The sequence below is a fragment of the Embiotoca jacksoni genome, unplaced genomic scaffold, assembly GCF_022577435.1.
Source record: "Embiotoca jacksoni isolate LCO1_2020_lvr unplaced genomic scaffold, fEmbJac1.0.p SCAF_2, whole genome shotgun sequence".
Classification (NCBI taxonomy): Eukaryota; Metazoa; Chordata; class Actinopteri; family Embiotocidae; genus Embiotoca; species Embiotoca jacksoni.
In genome coordinates this window covers 3,179,339-3,203,712 of record NW_027185340.1, presented here as the reverse complement: position 1 = coordinate 3,203,712, position 24,374 = coordinate 3,179,339, and the positions used below count along the sequence as shown (strand labels likewise).

At 36.6% G+C, this 24,374-nt stretch overlaps 2 protein-coding genes across 7 annotated transcripts; both read left to right on the top strand.

The window, feature by feature from the left end:
- On the top strand, positions 1-5,288 carry klhl6 (kelch-like family member 6). Its single transcript, XM_069153970.1, has 7 exons — positions 1-391; positions 469-634; positions 2,165-2,614; positions 2,782-3,019; positions 3,524-3,726; positions 3,976-4,189; positions 4,562-5,288. Exons 1-7 carry the CDS (start codon positions 135-137, stop codon positions 4,858-4,860), a joined length of 1,827 nt encoding a protein of 608 aa, XP_069010071.1. The 5' UTR covers positions 1-134; the 3' UTR covers positions 4,861-5,288.
- A 332-nt stretch (positions 5,289-5,620) lies between these two features.
- Positions 5,621-22,962, top strand: LOC138200942 (nucleolar protein dao-5-like). Of its 6 annotated transcripts, none has more exons than XM_069153967.1 (19): positions 5,621-6,363; positions 8,689-9,000; positions 10,354-10,614; positions 10,932-11,033; positions 11,300-11,326; positions 11,911-11,955; positions 12,408-12,446; positions 12,539-12,586; positions 13,072-13,110; positions 13,203-13,250; positions 13,736-13,774; positions 13,867-13,914; positions 14,978-15,223; positions 15,850-16,095; positions 16,792-16,959; positions 17,585-17,830; positions 18,456-18,701; positions 19,320-19,563; positions 21,264-22,962. In XM_069153967.1, exons 1-18 carry the CDS (start codon positions 6,315-6,317, stop codon positions 19,529-19,531), a joined length of 2,421 nt encoding a protein of 806 aa, XP_069010068.1. In that variant the 5' UTR covers positions 5,621-6,314; the 3' UTR covers positions 19,532-19,563; positions 21,264-22,962. The 6 variants fall into 6 exon arrangements, with proteins under 6 accessions (XP_069010068.1, XP_069010067.1, XP_069010065.1 ...); XM_069153966.1 differs by having other exon boundaries at positions 16,714-16,959; positions 18,501-18,701; XM_069153963.1 differs by having other exon boundaries at positions 5,626-6,363; positions 16,714-16,959.
- The last annotated feature ends 1,412 nt before the right edge of the window (positions 22,963-24,374 follow it).

The following is a 24,374-nucleotide window of genomic DNA, read 5'->3' as shown; positions in this document are numbered from 1 at the left end:
ACAAATCCATATCTACAACCGTTGCAGGCATAAACTGCAAGTGCTTATTTTCTCTTGTTTTACCAGTGCATGTGCTTGTAAAGAAGCTGCTCCTATACGCAGAGTGAGTTTCTGAAGAAGTTTGGATATAAAAGATGAGTGACTCACTGGAGAGGACTACAGACGGACCCTTCTCAGTTCTTGGAGATGAGTCCAGTCTCAACAAGGAAGAAGGGAACGTAACAGGTGCAAATGAGTTATTTTGGGATGATGGAGGTCTACCTGTGGAGCTGCAGAAGGGGATGGAGACCCTACGAGTGAACAGAGAACTGACCGATGTGACACTGTGTGTTCAGGGACATGACTTCCATTGCCACAGAGCCATTCTCGCTGCTGCCAGTCAGTACTTCAGGTAAAGATTACATAGACTTGTACAACTCTGTTTGGATTGAACTTCTAGGTTTACTGAATCAATGCTTTTTTGTATAGGGCAATGTTTTGCAGTGGTCTGAAGGAGAGTCATGAGGAGCGAGTGGAAATAAAAGGGGTGGACAGTGACACAATGCGCTGTCTCCTAGAGTATACCTACACCAGCCGAGCTGTGCTCACACACTCAAATGTCGAGAGAATACTCGAGGCCGGCAATCAGTTTCAGGTAAAGCAGTTTGACAAAATGAAAAATAATAACTTGATTAGTTTATTTTGCACCGTCGGCGTCTGAATAACATACATTTTCTTGTCAGATTTGAGCATATTATAATCACTATCCATTCACTTTTCACACTACAAATTGATTGTAAGACCAAAAGTTCTGAAACATTTGTTAAAATGTCTTTTGCCTAAAATCACTAACTTAAAAAGCCTAATCCAAATCCCCAAATCTGAATGTAAACCTAATATCTTTAAAACAAAAATCAACCATTTAAAAAACAACAACTTTTTATCAGCTCGATAGAATTTGATGGAGATCTGTTTGAGAGGGTTTTATCAGCATGAGATCTGCAACACTTTCTCATTCTTTGTAGGTATGGCCAAATGGATGGTCACCGAACATCATCAATTAATGTAAAATGTATTTTAATGTATTGCATGTGAAGTTAGCATAAATAGCACATTAAACACGTAAACGCAAAATGCATAAAAAGCAAAGAAAAACTTCTGTTATAGATTCTGTTATAGTGCTGTTATGTAAAACTCTATTTAAACTGTTCTTATTTTCTCAGTCCAGACAGACTTTCCCCTGTTCAGGGGAACTAACATCTTATCGGTTAAGAAATTCATCACTCTAAGAAGGAAGTGAAAGTTAACCATGTTGTTTACACTGAGGAAACACTCAGTTTTCCATACAGGCCGAAATTAACCACACAGCTGTGACACAATAGAGGAGACAGATGTTTGTGTTCCTGTGCTGTTTTTTTGTTGTTTGTTTTTTGCAAAAAGCAACTTGATTTTGAAAATAAAAAAGCTCAACCATTCTGGCTGGTCCTGTTGCAGCGAGGTGTTTCAGGATTGTGATTTACTGTAAAACCTGAGGTTAAAATTACAATCCGATTAAGATTTAGGGTCGAGTGCAACATTAAGTCTGTAGTACAGTTCAAGGATAACTTCAAAAAATGTTAAAGCTATTTCTATAAAAAAAAATTAAAAAAATTGGGGGGCTGTAACAAATCCTCTGGTTCATACTGGTCATTAAGAGATTAGTGAATGTGCTTCCACTGTGAGTGATGAGGACGTTTACAGACTTTCATCGGGAAAAGGTTTTCAAAGGTTAATATGAAGTGAGGCTTCAGGACTCTGAGTCAAGTCAAATGGGCATTTACAAAAATTTCTGTAATTTCTTGTACAAAATCCCTTCTTTAAGATCGTGCATTCTTGCTGGGAAGTAAAGTGAAATGGTTCGGTTTGATTCACACGGTCTTCGGAAGACTACCTTCACATAAACTTTTAAATATGTTTTATATACCAGTTTCAGGTGGCGTTTAGACTGTATTTTTGCAGAGAAAGCCTACTGTGGGCTTGTCAATCATCACTCATGTTGGAAGGACATTGGGATGGGAAATCTTCATAACACGGACAGAATATTGTCGTGTCAATTTCAGTATATCAGGCCTTTCAAAATTCAAGTACAGCTCATCGGGATTATTTTTTGTCAGCTAAAAGGGGAAATCTGCTTGTTTGTCTTCAGTTCCTGCGTGTGGTTGACGCATGTGCTGGCTTTCTGAGCAAGGCTATGCATCTAGAAAGCTGCATTGGGATCCTGACTCTGGCTGACAATCACGCCTTGCCAGCACTGAGGACCACGGCCCAGGACTACATCACCACTAAGTTCTCTCAGGTGATCCAGCAGCAGGACTTTCTGGAGCTGCCAGCAGAGTCACTGGAAAGTGTCCTGCAGAGGGATGACCTTGATGTGAAGTGGGAGGAGTGTGTTTTTGAAGCACTCATGCGCTGGGTGAGAGCCCGGCAGGACGAACGCTATTCCTTGCTGGCCAGGTTGCTGTCACATGTGAGACTGCCATTGCTGGAGCCATCATACTTTGTGGAAAAAGTGGAGTCAGATGAGCTGATACGCCGCTGCAGTGAAGCTTTTCCTTTACTGCAAGAGACTCGCACCTATCACCTCTGTGGCAGGGAGGTCAGTATACAGAGAAGGTCCATGTGTGAAAATTCAATATTACATCTTGTGTTTTAGTGTTGTACTAACAGCAGTTTTATGTGGCTATCTCCTTTTTGATTGAAAACACATTTCAGATGTTAAATAGTTTTTCTACTATTTACATGGTTATCCTCTTTATACTGTAGGTGGTCTCAGAGCGAACCAAACCACGATTGCAGCACTTTCTATCAGAGGTATTCCTGATCATTGGAGGCTGCACTAAAGATGAACGCTTCATTTCTACTGTCACCTGTTTGGACCCTCTTAGACGCAGCCGGCTGGAAGTTGCCAGGCTGCCAATAACGGAGATGGAGGACGAGTGCCAAAACAAGAAATGGGTGGAGTTTGCTTGTATCACTTTCCACAATGAAGTGTACATATCTGGTGAGAAACAAATTCCTGTTTTCATAGAAAGGCTTTCTTACTCAAATAAGTGTAGGTAACCCTGTATAGTGAAAATGAAATTGAAAATGTTCACTGTCTAAAGGTTTTGCATCTTCCAAGTTATGGTTTCCATATGTTCTGTCATGGAGTGTTCATCTTTTTTGCATCTTCATGTAAATGGTTATTTAAAGAGAATTTATGTTACCCAACTGAACAAAACAACAGGAAGACATGACGCCACCTGCTCTAACAGTTGCTGTGGTTTTAGGTGTTTCCCAACTCAGAAACTGACACCTCAACTCTGGTGAACTTTAACTGCTCAGGAACATGCACATTGAGAAATCTGAGACTAGTTCATGGGAAATTACATCTTTAGTCAGAAGTATGACTGTGTGGTCCAGTGTCGAGCACCTGTACAGTCATTACCAAACCACTCAGTGACACATCAAAGCTTTTTAAAGAAAGCTTTAGTGACAATTTTCTCTCACGCTCTTGTTGCTGTAGGAGGTAAAGAGACACAGCATGATGTTTGGAAGTATAATGGTGCCCTGGACAAGTGGATCCAAATCGAGCCCCTGCCAACTGGACGCTGGAGACACAAGATGGCAGTTCATGGTGGGAAGGTGTACGCACTGGGTGGATTTGATGGAGTTCAGAGACTAGCGAGCGTAGAGGCCTATGATCCTTTTCACAATCGTTGGACTCAGGTAAAAGCAAATTCTAGTGTAACTTGACGCTAAATGTTCCTCAAAGATGCAATATTTGTATTAACGCTGACTGTGTGTATGTGAAAAGTGGTGATCATAGTGTCCATCACATGGTAACGAAGAGTAAATTAGCACTAACTCTGCTGTATGGAGCATTGTAACATTCACATCTCTTAGTTCATCGTATTCTTTTTACCGTTTTAATTCAAGTATTCTTACTTTGGTGCCTTTTCAATCCTCTTACTGCAGGTGACACCTCTTGCAGTGGGTGTGAGCTCCTTTGCTTCAGCAAGCTTTGACAGATGGATCTATGTCATTGGTGGCGGGCCAAATGGAAAACTGGCCACCGATAAGGTTCAGTGCTGGGAACCACACACAGACTGCTGGGAACTGCGAGCGCCGGTCCCCATTGAAACCAAATGCACAAATGCTGTTACGTTCAAGAACTGCATCTATATAGTTGGTAAGTTGGCAGTGGTTGAATCTAACTAAGTACATTTGCTTTATGGTATTTATATTTACCATAAAATGTTTGAATTCATAACAAAAATAATGGTGAGAATTTTTGTTTCGGATATAAGGGCTAGATTTTGCTGATGACTGTCGTGGACATTACTTATTTCCACGTGAGAAATAAACAGATAAACAACGATACAAGGAACTGTCTTTTGTAAATTTAATAGAACAAGATAATATATGAATATCAATAAGAATGATCAAGAACTACAATAAGAATATTAAAGAATCCCAGAGTCAATCTATTTCTGGTAGAGTGTGTGAAAATGAATGCTGCTGTACTATATATGAGTATGCCTACTGTCCAATTGTGTTTCAGGTGGTGCCATGCATGCCATGTACTGCTACTCCCCCCTGTCCGACTCCTGGTCCCTTGTGACTCGTTTGGGTGAGAGGGCAAGTTGTGCCATTGCTGCCTGCAACAACAAACTTTTCATCACTGGGGGAAGGGACAATAAGAACCAAGTCATCTCCACAGTGATGTGTTGGGACGTTGGCAAAGGGGTATTGACAGAGGAGTGCGTTTTACCGATGGGAGTGTCACACCACGGCAGTGTGACACTAATGAAGTCCTACACACACATACACAGAATAACGCCACCATCAGAGACCCAATGACAAAGAATGATGCCTGAGTAGTACTTGTAAAATAAAATAAAAAGTGTAAAAGAGGAAGGAAGCTGAGTTTCCACTTTGTAAGATGCCAATCACTATGTTTACTACAAGGACAAAACTTTTGAAAAACTTAATTTTCATATGTTTTCCTTCCTTTCCTTTTAAAATTGAGGAAATTGTTTTTCATTCTTTTCATTTTCCCTTAAACGGAAAAAACAAACTGAATATTACTTACAAACTAACTGCACAAATAAAGACTGTTATACCACGTAAATTATTATAATTATTCTTGCATTTATTTTAAATTATCACTAGAACAACATTTTGCATTGCAGCAACAACAGAATAAAAAGCAATGTAGAGCAGCAATAACAGATTAATGTACTATTAATCAATTCAATTAATGAGTGAGATATTGGCTTTTGCAGTTTAAAATGGTAAACAAAAACCTTGAAAAACCAAGCTAGGCCATTATGTTAGTTACAGAATAAAACAATATTTCAATGCAATCAATATATGCATACTTGTGAATAGAAACACACTCAGCTGCCAGCCGTCGTCTGTCAAGCAGAGACTACAACACTGCCATCAAGTGGTGGAAGTAAGAGTTGTGATTTATTCAAACATGTTCTTCAATATTTTATGAAATACCTTGTTGAGCAAATATTGAAGGTGGTTCGAACCCCGAGTCATACAGCAAACCACTTAAAATAGTCATCTAACAGATGAAATAACCACAGGTGGGCTCACCGAGTTCAGAACTCCTGTTGAAATTCCATGACAATAAACTTGCTCACGCCTCCTGGAGTCGGATTTCACTCAGGTCAGGATTCCGGGAGATTTTCAAACTAAAACATCTTGACGGAGGAAAGCCATCAAATCAGTGAAATCACCCCAAAATATGGAAAATAGTTGTTTAGCTAAAAGTGGAAGCTCTTACTAGTCACTTCAAAAGATGTTCAATTTATTATCATGGAGGATTGAAAGAACCAAGAAATAGCCTATTCATATTTAAGAAGCAGGAATCAGATCATTTTAGCTGTTTATCATGAAAAAGCAACTTCAAATGAATAATCGGTCATGAAAATAGTTGGCGATACATTTATATTAATCAGCTAATTCATTAATTAATTACTCAATCCAGCTCTATCCAAGTTAGATTTGATAATGGTTAGGTTGTAAACCTATTGTGAAAATCATACCAGGAAACTCAGGGTGCGTCTCTGGCCGGACGGAAGGACGAACTCGTTTGTCTGTCGTGGAAATCTGGAAGAGGCTTTGGCATTGTTTCTTATTTTTCAACTCGAGTACTCTCCAGAATTTAGTAAAACAGATGGAAATCCTTGCTTTTTGTTTTAGTTTATAATGAGGACATTCAACTTGTTTTTTTTACCTGATTTTTAACCTGCGACAGAAAGCGAAAGTAATACGTCAGGTGTAGGTGATCTACCTGGAAAATGACTCGTCGATGTTTCCTGGCCTGTCATATGTTCACCTTCTGCCTAGGTGAGTTTATCTGTGGATTATTAGTGTCCTATTTGGTAAGCTTTTCATGTAATTGTGTGGAAAGCGTCTGTACTGGGGAACAGACTTCCTCACAGGCCTGACCCGAAGTTAATGATTGATTAAAATGATTTCATATTTTCTCACAGCAGGTAAAAACATTTAAAACAAAAGTGTCTGTTGTACAAAAGTTAGTAGCCTGCTTATCTCATTAAAATTGTTTGGTTTCTGATCTTCATTGATTTTAACTTCTATTGTTTAATGTATAGTCGTACACAATATACTTTACTTTACTAATGTAAGAACTACACGGAATACACCTGGTGATGTTTTTTTAGGGCCCGAGCACCGATTGTTTTTCAAGGAATTCTTCTTCTTGTGTATTATTATTATTATTATTATTATTATTATTATTATTATTATTCTCAAAGTGATTTATCATATTCAAAAACTCATGAAAGTTAATACATATGTCGCGAGTGGGCGTGGCCGAATGGCTCGAGAGCGCCCCCTAAAGAGATGCCCCGGCGGCCACATTTACCTAAATTCACCAAATCCGGTGGACAGGTGTATCACACCTGGACGCACAAAAAAGTTACATTGCACCGTGACGTCAACTCGACAGGAACTCCACCATTTTGAATTTAGTTGCCATTTTGGGCGATTCTTACAGGTGTCGAACTAGTCCTAGGGATTTTGTCTCACGACTTGAATTTAGTTTCTATGGATAGTTAACGTGTTTGGGATTAAATCTTATCAAAATAATCCGTTTTCGTCGACGCGTGTGCCCGAAAAGAGGCGGCCGCTTTGAGGGTGGGTGAGGCCAAACGGCTCGCCAGGGGCCTCTAAACTGCAGCTCCGGCACCTACATGCACCACATTTGTTGGACTTGTGTATCACACCGAGATGTACCGAAAAGTGTCTCCGCATCGTGAGTTTGTTTTCATCAATCGGTGCGACCGTGTCGTGGCGGCTATTTTGAGCGTCTCGCCGTGAACCCGCAACTGACTGTAACGTTTACGTACATATTCCGATCTTCCTCAAACATTACATCTTTGACAGCAGTCCCGCCCTGAAGACACCTGATAGTAATATTCCGTCATAGTCGTAGCGTCCCCTGCTGGAGACAGGAAACGAGACAAAAATAGCAACTTGAAGCGGGGATACGCGGTCCCTCACGCGTTGCACGTCGGGGAGCCGGCTTCGGGGAGGCGGCGCACAGAGTGCGAGGGCCCGTTATCACTGCTTGCAGTTTTAATTTAAATTTACATTTACTTTACACCTGTATTTACACCAGTATAAATAACTAGTATCTAATAACACAGCAGTTCTGCACCATGTTCATATTTATAGTATATTTAATGAGGTGTTCTCATGTATGACCTTTGACCCCCACCCAGTTGATGCCATAGTTATAGTGATGTTTTAAGGACAGGTGATGTTGTTTCTTTCCAAGCCTCATCACTGCCCTCACTGAATATGGCAGGAAAAACAATGCTGTTTTTTTCCTGCCATATTCAGTGTCATCCTAAACTCGCCCCAACTCAGCAAGTCAATGGTAGCAATTCAATTGCAGTTCATGTCATTTTTCATTAATCTGCTTTAAATGTTCTCAATTAATTTTAAAGTCTATAAAATTGCAGAGAAAATACAATAGACTGATATGATATCATCAAATTGGTAGTTTGATTACTTTTTATACACAAGCAAGAAATTCTCACAAGTAAGAAAACTGCAACAGGAGAATATTGATAACATTTCTAGACAAATAACATTCAAATAAAAGAAAATTTGCAGATAATTTGCTTGTTAATTGATTAAAAGAGTAATCATTTCTGCCTCAAAACTGTTATATCAATGACACTCAATCATAATAAGGAGAAAGAGGGGGCGCACCATGCAGCACAAGTCCCCTGCTGCAATGGCAAACATCTGAGCTTGAAAGCTACAGACAAAGATAGCAGGCAGTTCTTGAGTTAAGATTATTTTTTTATTTTTTTTTGTCAGACTACTACTTTGGTATTTACTCATATTAAATGGCATTTCAGAATTTTAGTTTTCTGCCTTCATTAACATATTATGGGTGCTCAGACCTCTATATGGTAGTACAGTACACCACCACCATTAACTACAATCTCAAAAATGATCGTGAACACATTCAGCTCCTCTTGAATAGGATTTATTGCCAAAAAGTTTGATTATATCTGATTATACAAATGTAGCTGGTAAACTGTCTCCTTGGTGTATATTGATGAGGTCTTTGTGTTGTCTCCGCAATGTTTAGAATATACTAAGATCTTCAACATGTTATCGTTCATCTTTCTTCAGCTCTCCATTCTCTTGGTCTAGTTGCTGGACAAACTATAGAATACGCACTTGTGGGGCAGACAGTCAAGTTCAGCGCAAGTCTGCGGAAATCCCCATCTGACATTCTGTGGAAACATGACGGGGACAAAGCGATAGATTTTAACGGCAACGAGGAGCATGTGTACAACCCGTATGAAAACAGGGTCACTCTTGACTGGCAATCTGCAGACCTGGAGATCACAGACCTCAAATATGAAGACAGCGGAAACTATGTGCTGGAAGTATACACAAACAACATATTTGAGACTTTAAATTATAAATTGGAAGTCATGGGTAAGTTTTCTTTTTCTAACTCTTCTAGCAATCAACATAAAGCAGGAAATGAATGTGTTGCTATAGCAACTCTAATATAGGCCCTTAAAGTAATCTATATATTAATAGAGCGCAAAGAAAAAGGAAGCAGAGTTCATTTGTAGACCATACAACTGCAACTTCCTGTACAATATATTGGATCTTTTGGTAATATAGTTTTAGCTTTACAGCTTTGCGTTACATTGGATATTTAATATTAAACACTGATCCTCACTATCGTCAAGAGTTTATTGTCTGCAATTGGAAACACTCTGCATACAACAACTGCTTTACCTGTTAAGACATTAAGGTGACAAATAATTTATTGCTAAAATGAAGACAAGACAATGAAGACTAAAACAAACACATGATAAAGCAAAACAACCTCTAAACTTTCTTAATATCCAATTAAATGCATTGTTTTGTGTAAGTCAAACCAAACAGCACAGAGCAGCAACTAACATGAAGCACGGTGGCCTTGAAAGCTTGTAAAGGTAGAGGGAAAATAGAAGACTGCACAAAAACCTGCTGCAGAATAAAGTTGGAGCTCAAGCCATAAAGACTGGGAGGAAATTGCAACAGGCTGATGTTCAAGGCTGATAAAAACCTTTCTACAGAGTCATTGCGGCTCTGTATCCTACACTAAATGCTCACCCAATAGGTAGTGAATATACATGTTTTCCACCACCTAAATATATGTAAACTTCTTTTTTTTACTAACAGTAAAATGCTATATGTTTAGTTTGAATGCAAGACTTTCACTAGATAAATTTTACACTGTTGTATCGGTATTCAAGTAAAAGATCTAAGTATTTACTGTGTTATTACCAGCAGTTACTGATAGTAAACCAGGTTATCTCTTAATATATCACCGGTGATTGTGTTTTATACTTGGTATATTATCTTCAGTAGGTGAGACTTTGCTCTTCAACCATTGTTCCTTTATTTCACAACGGTACTCTTTATACACAAGTGTTTTAGGTCTAGCCTTAACCGTATTGTAACAGTGATTCATATATAATCACCATGATGTTTTTCTAACGTTAAAGCTAGTAGTTACAGTTATTTAAATGTATCTGTATCGAAAACATAGGGCTAGAGGAAAAGACCAAACACCATGATGCAATGATTTAACCTTCAAAATGGAATCAATGATATGATGATTAATATCAGTCGTTTTTGCTCCTTTATGCCATATACCACATTTTGTATTGATGTATAAATGCAGTGTTTGTTATTGTTTAAATTTACTTCACTTAAGTAAAGATTTTTTTGTCTTTTTTTTTTTTTTTTTGCTTTCATGTATTTCTTTTTATTTATGTATTTTTTCCATAGACAAAGTAGCCACGCCTACCATATCCTGTGAGATGAACAATGACGAATCTGGAAACCAGGCCACACTGACGTGCTCTGCAGAACCCAGTCGGCCTCAGTCCTCAATGAAGTTTGAGTGGCGCTCACATGGAAACGTGAAGCCTGGCCAAAATTTAACAATATCTCTGGGGAAGGAACATGATGATGAACTACACAATTGTACGGTGAGCAACCGTCTTACTAAGGATTCAGCTGCATTCACTGCAAAGGACTGCTACACTGGTAAGATTTGTTGTGTATTTATAATTTATGTTATGCAATTTGACATTTTCAGAAATTAATATGTAGAATATTGTTACTACTGCTTTATCTAACAAGGCCGTAGGATTAATATAGAAACACCTGAACTGACAATAACACTTAATGTGACACAGTAACTTTGAACTCAAACTCAAATGAGTTTTTGTTTTCTTTATTTCTCTAAAGAAAATAATAATTTCAACAGACAAATGATGAATGAACAATGAATCTATGTATTAGTTGATATACTGCTGTCTATGCAGCTGCAACAATAATTTCTGTTTTTTGTTTTTGTGCAGGCCAAAGTTCAATTGCACTGATTGTCAGTCTTTGCATTGTCTTTTTGATTGCCATTGCCATATTACTCGCGGGCATAATGTACCTCAAAACACGTCATAAAGGTACAGTACAACAACAAAAAATAGAAATGGATACCAACATTTATTTATTTATTTTATCCATGCATTTTCAAAACTATAACAAATGACTTGTGAATCATGCATTTTTCTGTGCTATTTAAGGATCAAAAGTTCTGAGCTAACGAGTAATGCATAGAAAGTAATTTATGTGCAGTATTAGAGACTCTAACATTCACCTTCATGTACAGTATGAAACAAAATCAAATTGACTCTTTCTTATTCTTCAATCTCCTTCTCTCTGATTCCAGCCTGCTTTAACGTGGAAGAACCAAAAGGTAGAATGCTGTTTTTATTTTTTCGATGGTCGGCCTCAGATGTAGGACTGCAAATTACAAATGTTTTTGGCATCAGTTAATTTATTGATTATTTCATTGGTTTACACAATGTGGGAAAATAAAAAAAGGAGGTCCAGAGTGCTTGTTTTGTGGCGCAAACGCACCAAGGCCTAAAACAAAAAAGTAATCATTAAAAGTATATAACAGCAATTTCTGAATCTTTAAAAATGTACTATTTGACACATGAAAGAAGAAGAATTCACACAATTAAAAAGGTGCAAATAGCCACTGTTTTTTTTTCTTTTGAAAATATATTAAACAATCAATAATCAAATTAAATTTCTGTCTCTAGAGTACTAGTATTAATTAACTGATTGTTTTAGCACTATTCAGAGGAGAAAATATTTAGTAAAGGATGCTGGGAAATGTTTATTTTGTCAGATATTTACAAAAAAATTATACATTTTTCCTAAAAGGGGTGTTTTGATAAAAAATGTCACATCATCTTGGATCATGTTTTATCTGTGATCGCTTTCTTCCTTTCTTGTGAATTACATTGACTTTTGTATGATAATCTGTTTCAGAGGAAGGAAACAGAAGATCTGTGGATGAACCTCTTCTAAGAAATGGTAAAGGCTGCTGAATGATTCGCTCTGTAATGTGTACTTGCCTTTAGGTATAGGCAGGTTTATCAGAACTACCGGCTGTTGTTATAAAATATGAAAAGTGCTACAACAGTGGCAAAATCTGGGTTTAAAGCAAATCAATTGAAAAAAGCAGTTTGCCTAATAATGCTGAAAGATCATTGAGCATTATGGTATTTTCCTTATATAATTTTTCTGCTGTTACTTTTCATAAAAAATATATATATTTTCTGCTAAAACATAGGAAACAATTGTTTCTGTTTGCCTTTTAAGACGTACATATAAATCCATTACTAGCGCTGGTATTTGTAGTTTTGTGACAGAATAGACTGATAAAAGTTGATGACATTTCAGGGAGTTGCCACATATTGCAATTTAAAGTATTTTGGACTGAACCAGAAAGCAAAGATTTTTAATTCTTACGTTTTATTGTATAGAATCTGATCAAGTTCCACTGGATGAGACACAACAAAAAGGTTACACAAACAACATTTGTATTTATTATCATTGATCCTTTATAAAAGGGTGTGACAGATACATTTTTCTGGTTGTGATTTTCTCCTTACAGGTGTCAAAGAACTTAAAGCCGTTTTTGAGAAAAACCAGAGTGGAAAAGGTAAAAGCAGCAACTCATATGTGTGAAACTAAAACCACGTTGTTGTTTTTGTGCTTTTGAAGGGATTTCAAATATCAGTCACTTGATATAATTAAGTGTTTGATTAACTGTATGTTATAAAATATGAAAAGTGCTACAACAGTGGCAAAATCTGGGTTTAAAGCAAATCAATTGAAAAAAGCATTTTGTCTAATAATGCTGAAAGATCATTGAGCATTATGGTATTTTCCTTATGTAATTTTTCTGCTGTTACTTTTCATAAAAAATATATATATTTTCTGCTAAAACATAGGAAACAATTGTTTCTGTTTGCCTTTTAAGACGTACATATAAATCCATTACTAGCGCTGGTATTTGTAGTTTTGTGACAGAATAGACTGATAAAAGTTGATGACATTTCAGGGAGTTGCCACATATTGCAATTTAAAGTATTTTGGACTGAACCAGAAAGCAAAGATTTTTAATTCTTACGTTTTATTGTATAGAATCTGATCAAGTTCCACTGGATGAGACACAACAAAAAGGTTACACAAACAACATTTGTATTTATTATCATTGATCCTTTATAAAAGGGTGTGACAGATACATTTTTCTGGTTGTGATTTTCTCCTTACAGGTGTCAAAGAACTTAAAGCCGTTTTTGAGAAAAACCAGAGTGGAAAAGGTAAAAGCAGCAACTCATATGTGTGAAACTAAAACCACGTTGTTGTTTTTGTGCTTTTGAAGGGATTTCAAATATCAGTCACTTGATATAATTAAGTGTTTGATTAACTGTATGTTATAAAATGTGAAAAGTGCTACAACAGTGGCAAAATCTGGGTTTAAAGCAAATCAATTGAAAAAAGCATTTTGTCTAATAATGCTGAAAGATCATTGAGCATTATGGTATTTTCCTTATGTAATTTTTCTGCTGTTACTTTTCATAAAAAATATATATATTTTCTGCTAAAACATAGGAAACAATTGTTTCTGTTTGCCTTTTAAGACGTACATATAAATCCATTACTAGCGCTGGTATTTGTAGTTTTGTGACAGAATAGACTGATAAAAGTTGATGACATTTCAGGGAGTTGCCACATATTGCAATTTAAAGTATTTTGGACTGAACCAGAAAGCAAAGATTTTTAATTCTTACGTTTTATTGTATAGAATCTGATCAAGTTCCACTGGATGAGACACAACAAAAAGGTTACACAAACAACATTTGTATTTATTGTCATTGATCCTTTATAAAAGGGTGCAACAAATGAATTTTTCTGGTTGTGATTTTCTCCTTACAGGTGTCAAAGAACTTAAAGCCGTTTTTGAGAAAAACCAGAGTGGAGAAGGTAAAAGCAGCAACTTATGAGTGAAACTAAAACCACGTTGTTGTTTTTGTGCTTTTGAAGGGATTTCAAATATCAGTCAGTTGATATAATTAAGCGTTTGATTAACTGTATGTTGTTATAAAATGTGAAAAGTGCTACAACAGTGGCAAAATCTGGGTTTAAAGCAAATCAGTTGAAAAAAGCAGGTTGTCTAATAATCAGATCAGACACAGCATAAAGAAAAACGCATCTCCTCCCCCAGTGTCTAAAAAGCCGTGGTCTCCTCTGAATTTTGCTGGAAATGACAAAGGAGATGAGCTCAGAGAACCTATGGAGGAAAAAGTCTCAGAGTCTCATCCTTCAGACTCTGAGAAGGAAAATGATGTGTTGCCGGCTGCATTGGACAACCAAAATGAGGACACACGGACTGATCTACAATCACCCACTGCTTCTGAAAACTCAGGTTTAGAAACTACAATATGTGAGCTAGATTCAATCTAACAGTTAGCAAGAGAAACCAATGTTGGGGAAAAAAAGAGGTAGAAGTTGTTTCTCACTGCTGATAACTGATCACACAAGTGAAATACATTCATTACAGACAGTAACCCTGAAACAGTGGGTAAAACAGCTTTATGGGAAATGGATTGTTACCTTAATCTACTTTGGGTCATTACTAATTATATTTTGAACTGCTTAATCATTTTTTTCTAATATATGTCAAAAAACAATGTGAAACTCAAAATTCCAAGTTATCATCTTCAGATTGCTTGTTTTCCAAATCCGGAAAATGTTTAACAATCTTATAAAAAAAAAGAGAAAAGCAGCAACTCATATGTGTGAAACTGAAATCACATGTTGTTGTTTTTTTGCTTTTGAAGGGATTTCAAATATCAGTCAGTTGATATAATTAAGTGTTTGATTAAGTTTTTGTTGATCAACTAATTCAATAACCACATTACTTTTTCAGCAATGCTTGTTTTATCTTCACATACAATGTTCCTGACTTGATTGTTTAATTACCAACTCCTGAACAGCTTCTGTATGGTTTAATCTATTACGGAATTATTTTTTTTCTGTTGTTTAGAAAAGATCAGAGACGGCGTAAAGAAAAATGCATCTCCTCCCCCAGTGCCTAAAAAGCCATTGTTTACTCCGAATTTTGCTGGAAATGACAAAGGAGATGAGCTCAGCGAACCTATGGAGGAAAAAGTCTCAGAGTCTCATCCTTCAGACTCTGAGAAGGAAAATGATGTGTTGCCGGCTGCATTGGACGACCAAAATGAGGACACACGGACTGATCTACAATCACCCACTGCTTCTGAAAACTCAGGTTTGGAAACTACAATATGTGAGCTAGATTCAATCTAACAGTTAGCAAGAGAAACCAATGTTGGGGAAAAAAAGAGGTAGAAGTTGTTTCTCACTGCTGATAACTGATCACACAAGTGAAATACATTCATTACAGACAGTAACCCTGAAACAGTGGGTAAAACAGCTTTATGGGAAATGGATTGTTACCTTAATCTACTTTGGGTCATTACTAATTATATTTTGAACTGCTTAATCATTTTTTCTAATATATGTCAAAAAACAATGTGAAACTCAAAATTCCAAGTTGTTATCTTCAGATTGCTTGTTTTCCAAATCCGGAAAATGTCTAACAATCTTGTAAAAAAGAAAGAGAAAAGCAGCAAACTCATGTGTGAAACTGAAACCATGTGTTTTTTGGTTTTTTTTTTTTTGCTTTTGAAGGAATTTCAAATATCAGTCACTTGATATAATTAAGTGTTTGATTAAGTTTTTGTTGATCAACTAATTCAATAACCACATTACTTTTTCAGCAATGCTTGTTTTATCTTCACATACAATGTTCCTGACTTGATTGTTTAATTACCAACTCCTGAACAGCTTCTGTATGGTTTAATCTATTACAGCATTATTTTTTTCTGTGTTTAGAAAAAATCAGAGACAGCATAAAGAAAAATGCATCTCCTCCCCCAGTGTCTAAAAAGCCATTGTCTCCTCCGAATTTTGCTGGAAATGACAAAGGAGATGAGCTCAGCAAACCTATGGAGGAAAAAGTCTCAGAGTCTCATCCTTCAGACTCTGAGAAGGAAAATGATGTGTTGCCGGCTGCATTGGACGACCAAAATGAGGACACACGGACTGATCTACAATCACCCACTGCTTCTGAAAACCCAGGTTTGGAAACTACAATATGTGAGCTAGATTCAATCTAACAGTTAGCAAGAGAAACCAATGTTGGGGGAAAAAAAGAGGTAGAAGTTGTTTCTCACTGCTGATAACTGATCACACAAGTGAAATACATTCATTACAGACAGTAACCCTGAAACAGTGGGTAAAACAGCTTTATGGGAAATGGATTGTTACCTTAATCTACTTTGGGTCATTACTAATTATATTTTGAACTGCTTAATCATTTTTTCTAATATATGTCAAAAAACAATGTGAAACTCAAAATTCTAAGTTGTTTTCTTCAGATTGCTTGTTTTCCAAATCCAGAAAATGTTTAACAATCTTATAAAAAAAAGAGAAAAGCAGCAACTCGTATGTCTGAAATTGAAACCACATGTTGTTTTTTGCTTTTGAAGGGATTTCAAATATCAGTCACTTGATATAATTAAGTGTTTGATTAAGTTTTTGTTGATCAACTAATTCAATAACCACATTACTTTTTCAGCAATGCTTGTTTTATCTTCACATACAATGTTTTTTACTGACTTGATTGTTTAATTACCAACTCCTGAACAGCTTCTGTATGGTTTAATCTATTACAGCATTATTTTTTTCTGTGTTTAGAAAAAATCAGAGACGGCGTAAAGAAAAATGCATCTCCTCCCCCAGTGCCTAAAAAGCCATTGTCTCCTCCGAATTTAGCTGGAAATGACAAAGGAGATGAGCTCAGCGAACCTATGGAGGAAAAAGTCTCAGAGTCTCATCCTTCAGACTCTGAGAAGGAAAATGATGTGTTGCCGGCTGCATTGGACGACCAAAATGAGGACACACGGACTGATCTGAAATCATCCACTGCTTCTGAAAACCCAGGTTTGGAAACTACAATATGTGAGCTAGATTCAATCTAACAGTTAGCAAGAGAAACCAATGTTGGGGAAAAAAAGAGGTAGAAGTTGTTTCTCACTGCTGATAACTGATCACACAAGTGAAATACATTCATTACAGACAATAACCCTGAAACAGTGGGTAAAACAGCTTTATGGGAAATGGATTGTTACCTTAATCTACTTTGGGTCATTACTAATTATATTTTGAACTGCTTAATCATTTTTTCTAATATATGTCAAAAAACAATGTGAAACTCAAAATTCTAAGTTGTTTTCTTCAGATTGCTTGTTTTCCAAATCCGGAAAATGTCTAACAATCTTGTAAAAAAGAAAGAGAAAAGCAGCAAACTCATGTGTGAAACTGAAACCATGTGTTTTTTTGGGGGTTTTTTTTGCTTTTGAAGGAATTTCAAATATCAGCCAGTTGATATAATTAAGTGTTTGATTAAGTTTTTGTTGATCAACTAATTCAATAACCACATTACTTTTTCAGCAATGCTTGTTTTATCTTCACATACAATGTTCCTGACTTGATTGTTTAATTACCAACTCCTGAACAGCTTCTGTATGGTTTAATCTATTACAGCATTATTTTTTTCTGTGTTTAGAAAAAATCAGAGACGGCGTAAAGAAAAATGCATCTCCTCCCCCAGTGTCTAAAAAGCCATTGTCTCCTCTGAATTTTGCTGGAAATGACAAAGGAGATGAGCTCAGCGAACCTATGGAGGAAAAAGTCTCAGAGTCTCATCCTTCAGACTCTGAGAAGGAAAATGATGTGTTGCCGGCTGCATTGGACGACCAAAATGAGGACACACGGACTGATCTACAATCATCCACTGCTTCTGAAAACCCAGGTTTGGAAACTACAATATGTGAGCTAGATTCAATCTAACAGTTAGCAAGAGAAACCAATGTTGGGGAAAAAAAGAGGTAGAAGTTGTTTCTCACTGCTGATAACTGATCACACAAGTGAAATACATTCATTACAGACAATAACCCTGAAACAGTGGGTAAAACAGCTTTATGGGAAATGGATTGTTACCTTAATCTACTTTGGGTCATTACTAATTATATTTTGAACTGCTTAATCATTTTTTCTAATATATGTCAAAAAACAATGTGAAACTCAAAATTCTAAGTTGTTTTCTTCAGATTGCTTGTTTTCCAAATCCGGAAAATGTCTAACAATCTTGTAAAAAAGAAAGAGAAAAGCAGCAAACTCATGTGTGAAACTGAAACCATGTGTTTTTTTGGGGGTTTTTTTTGCTTTTGAAGGAATTTCAAATATCAGCCAGTTGATATAATTAAGTGTTTGATTAAGTTTTTGTTGATCAACTAATTCAATAACCACATTACTTTTTCAGCAATGCTTGTTTTATCTTCACATACAATGTTCCTGACTTGATTGTTTAATTACCAACTCCTGAACAGCTTCTGTATGGTTTAATCTATTACAGCATTATTTTTTTCTGTGTTTAGAAAAAATCAGAGACAGCATAAAGAAAAATGCATCTCCTCCCCCAGTGCCTAAAAAGCCATTGTCTTCTCCGAATTTTGCTGGAAATGACAAAGGAGATGAGCTCAGCAAACCTATGGAGGAAAAAGTCTCAGAGTCTCATCCTTCAGACTCTGAGAAGGAAAATGATGTGTTGCTGGCTGCATTGGACGACCAAAATGAGGACACACGGACTGATCTACAATCACCCACTGCTTCTGAAAACCCAGGTTTGGAAACTACAATATGTGAGCTAGATTCAATCTAACAGTTAGCAAGAGAAACCAATGTTGGGGAAAAAAAAGAGGTAGAAGTTGTTTCTCACTGCTGATAACTGATCACACAAGTGAAATACATTCATTACAGACAGTAACCCTGAAACAGTGGGTAAAACAGCTTTATGGGAAATGGATTGTTACCTTAATCTACTTTGGGTCATTACTAATTATATTTTGAACTGCTTAATCATTTTTTTCTAATATATGTCAAAAAACAATGAAACTCAAAATTCCAAGTTGTTATCTTCAGATTGCTTGTTTTCCAAATCCAGAAAATGTTTAACAATCTTATAAAAAAAAAAAAAGAGAAAAGCAGCAACTCGTATGTCTGTAATTGAAACCACATGTTGTTTTTTGCTTTTGAAGGGATTTCAAATATCAGTCACTTGATATAATTAAGTGTTTGATTAAGTTTTTGTTGATCAACTAATTCAATAACCACATTACTTTTTCAGCAATGCTTGTTTTATCTTCACATACAATGTTCCTGACTTGATTGTTTAATTACCAACTCCTGAACAGCTTCTGTATGGTTTAATCTATTACGGCATTATTTTTTTCTGTGTTTAGAAAAGATCAGAGACGGCGTAAAGAAAAATGGATGTCGTCCCCCAGTGCCTAAAAAGCCATTGTCTCCTCCGAATTTTGCTGGAAATGACAAAGGAGATGAGCTCAGCGAACCTATGGAGGAAAAAGTCTCAGAGTCTCATCCTTCAGACTCTGAGAAGGAAAATGATGTGTTGCCGGCTGCATTGGACGACCAAAGTGAGGACACGGACTGATCTGCAATCATCCACTGCTTCTGAAAACTCAGGTTTGGAAACTACAATATGTGAGCTAAACTCAAACAAGTGTATATATATATAGAGGGTTTTATCCACAATACTCAAAATAGTTTTCAGTTGTTTTTTCATTAACTGAGATTGATTCTGGTCATATTAAAGGAAATTTGGGAAAGGGTTTGTTTCACTAGATTTTTCAAAGTTGTGTAGTTTTAGCTCTAAACTGCTGCTTGTCTTATCCTTAGTTTGTGTTATAATGTTATATTGTGTCCTTTACTACAGTGTGCTCTCATTTCTATTTATTTTAGACCTCTGTTAGGCTTTGTTTTACAAAATTGAGGAAAAAAAAGGTTTTTACACAATTGTTTCTAAGGCAGTGCGCCTTGTGGCTTATTGTGTGACATGGAGGGTCAGGGAACATGTGGGAGACTGACTGACCTCTGCTCAGTGTCACATGGACAACATTGTAGAGTTAATAGAACAAACCAACCATAAGAAGCTGTCAGACCTTCTGTGTCTGCTGGAAAGATAGAGCTTCTGCAGTCATTTATGACCCCTTGAGTGAGTCTTTATGTGGGTTAGCAGAGCTAACAGTGCTGCTACTACTGACCGTTTGGTGCATGTGTCTGTCGGAGAGTGTCAGTACATAGCCGTGGCCCCGCTGTTTATCACAGCAGTTCACGTTACTTTTTGTCAGCTCTAAATATCCTTTTAAGGTCAGACTCCAGCCCAATTACAAGCAGGCCCCCGTGTTGTGTTTAATGTAATGTTTATTGCTGCTTATAGCACCGAAACTGCCCTTATCAATATACTAATCTTTCCCTCACCTTAATCCATCTCCATCTGCACTTGGATTAACAAAGTAAATCCCAAAATTTCAATCAATCAATTGCTCAAAAGGATAGCTTGTTAGACTTTGGTTTGATGTTATCTGCCTAGCAGAAAAAAAAAACTTCTTTCATCTATTGGCTGTCCCCTGGTGTCCCACAGGGGTCAATCCTAGGTCCTCTCAGGTTTTTAAATCACGTGCCCTGAGGTATGCTCCTCCATTTTCCATTGAAACATATCAATGGCCACAACTGGTCTTTTATCATTTTCACTGAATCTTAATGATAATGTGACTTATAATTCACGTGGAACATACTATATATACCGTACACTCAGTATGGTAGTATTATATGAAAGTGAGGGAATAGCAAGTAAACTTGGTGTAAAATTATTATGTCCTAAATCATGGAGCACATCTGTTGAAGGGTGGGTAGGTGGCCAGAGTACAGTGCCACTGGATGAAACACTCAAGATAGATTATACATCCTTAGTAATACACCATGTGATACACAGCGCCGCAGCAGCAGCAATTTCATTATTGATTGTTCATTCATGACATTTCAGTTTTTCCTGGCTTATAAATGAAACAAATCAACCTCAGCTAGTTGTCATCCCCATGGAATGACAATAACATTTCCCAGTTTTGACAGATCAAACCGTATTTATACAAGCACATGTTACAAGCTGGAGGAAGGGCTTAATTCGATTAACTTTATTGTTTATTTTAATGCAGTCCATCGCTTTCTTGAGAAATAGTTTGGCTTTGTTTATTTCAAACCTCCATAGGCTGCTTTTTTTTTAAACCAAGACTGCCTCTGAACCATGTTTCCCGTTTTTGCATTCTTAGCAGGTGGGTGCACTTTTTAAATTCATTTGTTTTTACTCTTTTTACTGTATGTTTCAGAGCAATAGAAAGAGGCAGATGAGGATGAGGAACCAAAGTCACCTCCAACAAATGGTGTTTCTTCTTCTGCTGCCCAGCCACAATCATCTTTTACTCTAAACTGTCCAAACATGGTACCTAACAATCGTGCTGAGGAATACAAGGAAGACACCAACTCAGATCAGGTCACAGGAGAAACTACAGAGAAAAATGTTGGAGAACCTGAGTCATTGGGTTTAGAGGAGCAAAATTCAAAGCTGGCACAGAAGAAACAAAACACAGAAGAAGACAACCAGCAAGAAACTGACAGACAAGTTTCTGAAGAAAACAATATATCAAATGTTGTTGGTGACCAAGAAGATGATGAGGGAAAGAAAGTGGCTTCAAACACCTTAAAGCAGCCTCAGAGCCCCATAACATCAAAACCAGACAACAGTAACACTAATAACCCTCAAGAGACACTGGACACTGTACATGTAGTCTCAGATCAGGAAGAGAAGGACAGGACCAGACAGAGTAGCCAGTCAGACAGCAGCGCCGAAGAGGCTTATGAAGAGGAGTCCAGTGAAGATAAAAAGGTCCGGTGTGGCCCAAAAGAAGAAGAGTTAGACAATGAGAGCTTTAGTGAAGGGCAAAACTAAAAATATTAAGCTGTTGAATAGGCTTTCGTACAACTTGACAAGCTGAAAAGAGAAAATTCAAGGAGGCAGCAGATGATCAAATGTGAAATACAACAAAAATACAAATGCTTTAAAACAGTATGGTGGGAATTCAGAGTTCAGAAAAAGTATTGCTTCTACTTTTCTGTTTGGATTTCTCCAGTCTACTTTTTTTTTTTACTTTTAATATATTGAAATCATTGTGCATACATGTGTGATATATATTTTTTTTGTCTTGTCTTTTTTTTTTCAAAGGGCCAATTATGACACCAAATAAGTTATCATTTAAGAAGATATATATGACACTGATTTTATAACATATAACATCTCACAATATTACTAATAAAATGTATAAGGTCCTTCCTCCTTTTAAAGATAACATTTTTCTGAATTCATAAAGGGAGATTTTATAAGTGGGATTTTATGATAATGTATATATTTAATAATAGAAAATAATATTTAACAGTTATTTCTGTGCATGAATTTAAACAATTGTATTGATTGACATCTTTTCGCCCATTATATTTCCTTGCACTATTTTTTTAAGACCGTCGGCTTGTTTTTGCTAATTTATTAATCGCTGGCATAATTATCAAAGATTTCCTGAGCTCTGGAAATATTATTCAGAAAAAAAGGAGGCGTGATTACCGTCCTTCGTAATAGATAGATAGATAGATCGATAGATAGATAGATAGATAGACAGACAGACAGACAGACAGTCAGTCAGTCCCCAAAGGGACATTTTTTTCACTACAGCAGCATTTATAGATAGAGGAAAGCAATAAAATAACTAAAAAATATTAAATATAAAAATACACAGTATATACAATAAAATAGAAAAAAATAAAGAATAATTAAAGTAAATTAAAACTAGCTAAACAATAGTGCAACGTTTTTTGTTTTTGTCTTTATATTTAAACAAACAAGAAAAACAGACAACGGTGTTATTGTTGTGTGATGGATTTTGCCAGAGGTGAGTTATTGTACAGTCGTATTGCAATTGTATTGTATTGTTCAGTGTTTTTTTTTTTATTTTTCAAATAAATATTGTACCAGCTGTACCAACAGTACCAGAATATTTATTGAACATTACTAGAGTTGCTTTAAATTCAACTGGTAGAAGAAAAGTAGAGTCAGAAAAACATTTTACAGCAGAAGTCCATATCAAGAAAGGGGAATGATTGTTGAAATATAATGCAACACACTTGAACAGAAATAAGACTTTAATTTAGCTAATTAATTGATGTTTTGTTTCACAGTTTAAGACAAATCTATAAGCTACATACACACTTAGAAAAAAAATGTACTTTTACTGATTGAAGAGATTTTAGGAACAAACTGTAGGAATATATCTGTGCCAGTAGGGGGTAGTGTTTATCAGCCTTTTCCTCTTATCATTGGCTGCTTTTTTTAAACTCGGATGTGGGAAATGAGTTCTTTTTAAGACCTTAAGACTTAGATGTCTGGATGACATTCGTTTTTTTAAACTGAGACTCACCAAATATACTGCAGAAAAAATACAATACTGAAATGGGGCTTTACAGGAATTTATTGCAAAACATTTTTCATAAAATCCTAAGCAGTCAGATATGTGATTGTGCCTCGAGTTTGGAGGAGGATGCTGATGAAGTGTTGTGTCAATGCATTATGAAGGAATGTGTGGGTCTGAGTACCGTTCAAGGATATCATTCAGAGATGTTCTGATTTTCAGCGCACTTGAATAAATGTGTCTACTTCCAATGTTGCGTTACATTTAGTAAATGAATGACTGTTCTGGCTCTACATACCTACAGGTGAATCCTGTAAGCAGGAAACTGGTGCCACAAGGAAAATAGCCGTCAAGTCAACTAAACTGTCAGTGATGTAAATGCGTGAACTGCATGTTCACTCACTGCTGGACGATAAGCCGGTGTAGATTTCGAAGGGTGCTGGTTGGGCCATGTGAGAAAGTCAGTCATGATTAGTTTAACCTCTGAGTCACAGAGAAGTCTGTGATCTGCTACCACCTGACCTGTGGGTTCAGGGCACAAGCAGAGAATGAACACTATCCTATTTCCGTGGCCACAACAAATATCAGGCGTATATTAGAGTATTGAATTATTTGTGGGGACTGAGGCTCCGCATCTTCAGACGAGGCTCTCTATGTATTTCCAGTGTTGATGTGTGGATGGCAGCAGGGACGCTCACATCCTGGCTCACAGTCTTCCAGTGGAGTTATGCTTTGTTTTCCAAAGCTAACACATTTTAATATAAGCACTGTTTCTCAGACAGGATTATTACAACAGACGGGTGTTTGGAGATTTTCTTTTTGAAAAACATGACAATGGCATGCCAACCCACATCATACAACTTTATTGTAAGATCTAGTTGTTTCTTTTGCCACATCATATAGCTACATTACACTGGAGTGTGATATTCCTTCAGACACGGGCCCCATTACACTTTCACTTCAAGTTGTTTATGTCCTCTTGGC

What these genes read in the sequence shown, in the direction of transcription:
- klhl6 (XM_069153970.1), top strand. Translation starts at nt 135, where the DNA reads ATGAGTGACTCACTGGAGAGGACTACAGACGGACCCTTCTCAGTTCTT. An exon ending in ATCACCTCTGTGGCAGGGAG is followed by an intron (nt 2,615 to 2,781) that starts GTCAGTATACAG and finishes TTTATACTGTAG; the next exon opens with GTGGTCTCAGAGCGAACCAA. An exon ending in CAATGAAGTGTACATATCTG is followed by an intron (nt 3,020 to 3,523) that starts GTGAGAAACAAA and finishes TTGTTGCTGTAG; the next exon opens with GAGGTAAAGAGACACAGCAT.
- LOC138200942 (XM_069153963.1), top strand. Translation starts at nt 6,315, where the DNA reads ATGACTCGTCGATGTTTCCTGGCCTGTCATATGTTCACCTTCTGCCTA. An exon ending in GGATGAGACACAACAAAAAG is followed by an intron (nt 12,447 to 12,538) that starts GTTACACAAACA and finishes TTCTCCTTACAG; the next exon opens with GTGTCAAAGAACTTAAAGCC. An exon ending in CACTGCTTCTGAAAACCCAG is followed by an intron (nt 18,702 to 19,319) that starts GTTTGGAAACTA and finishes TTCTGTGTTTAG; the next exon opens with AAAAGATCAGAGACGGCGTA.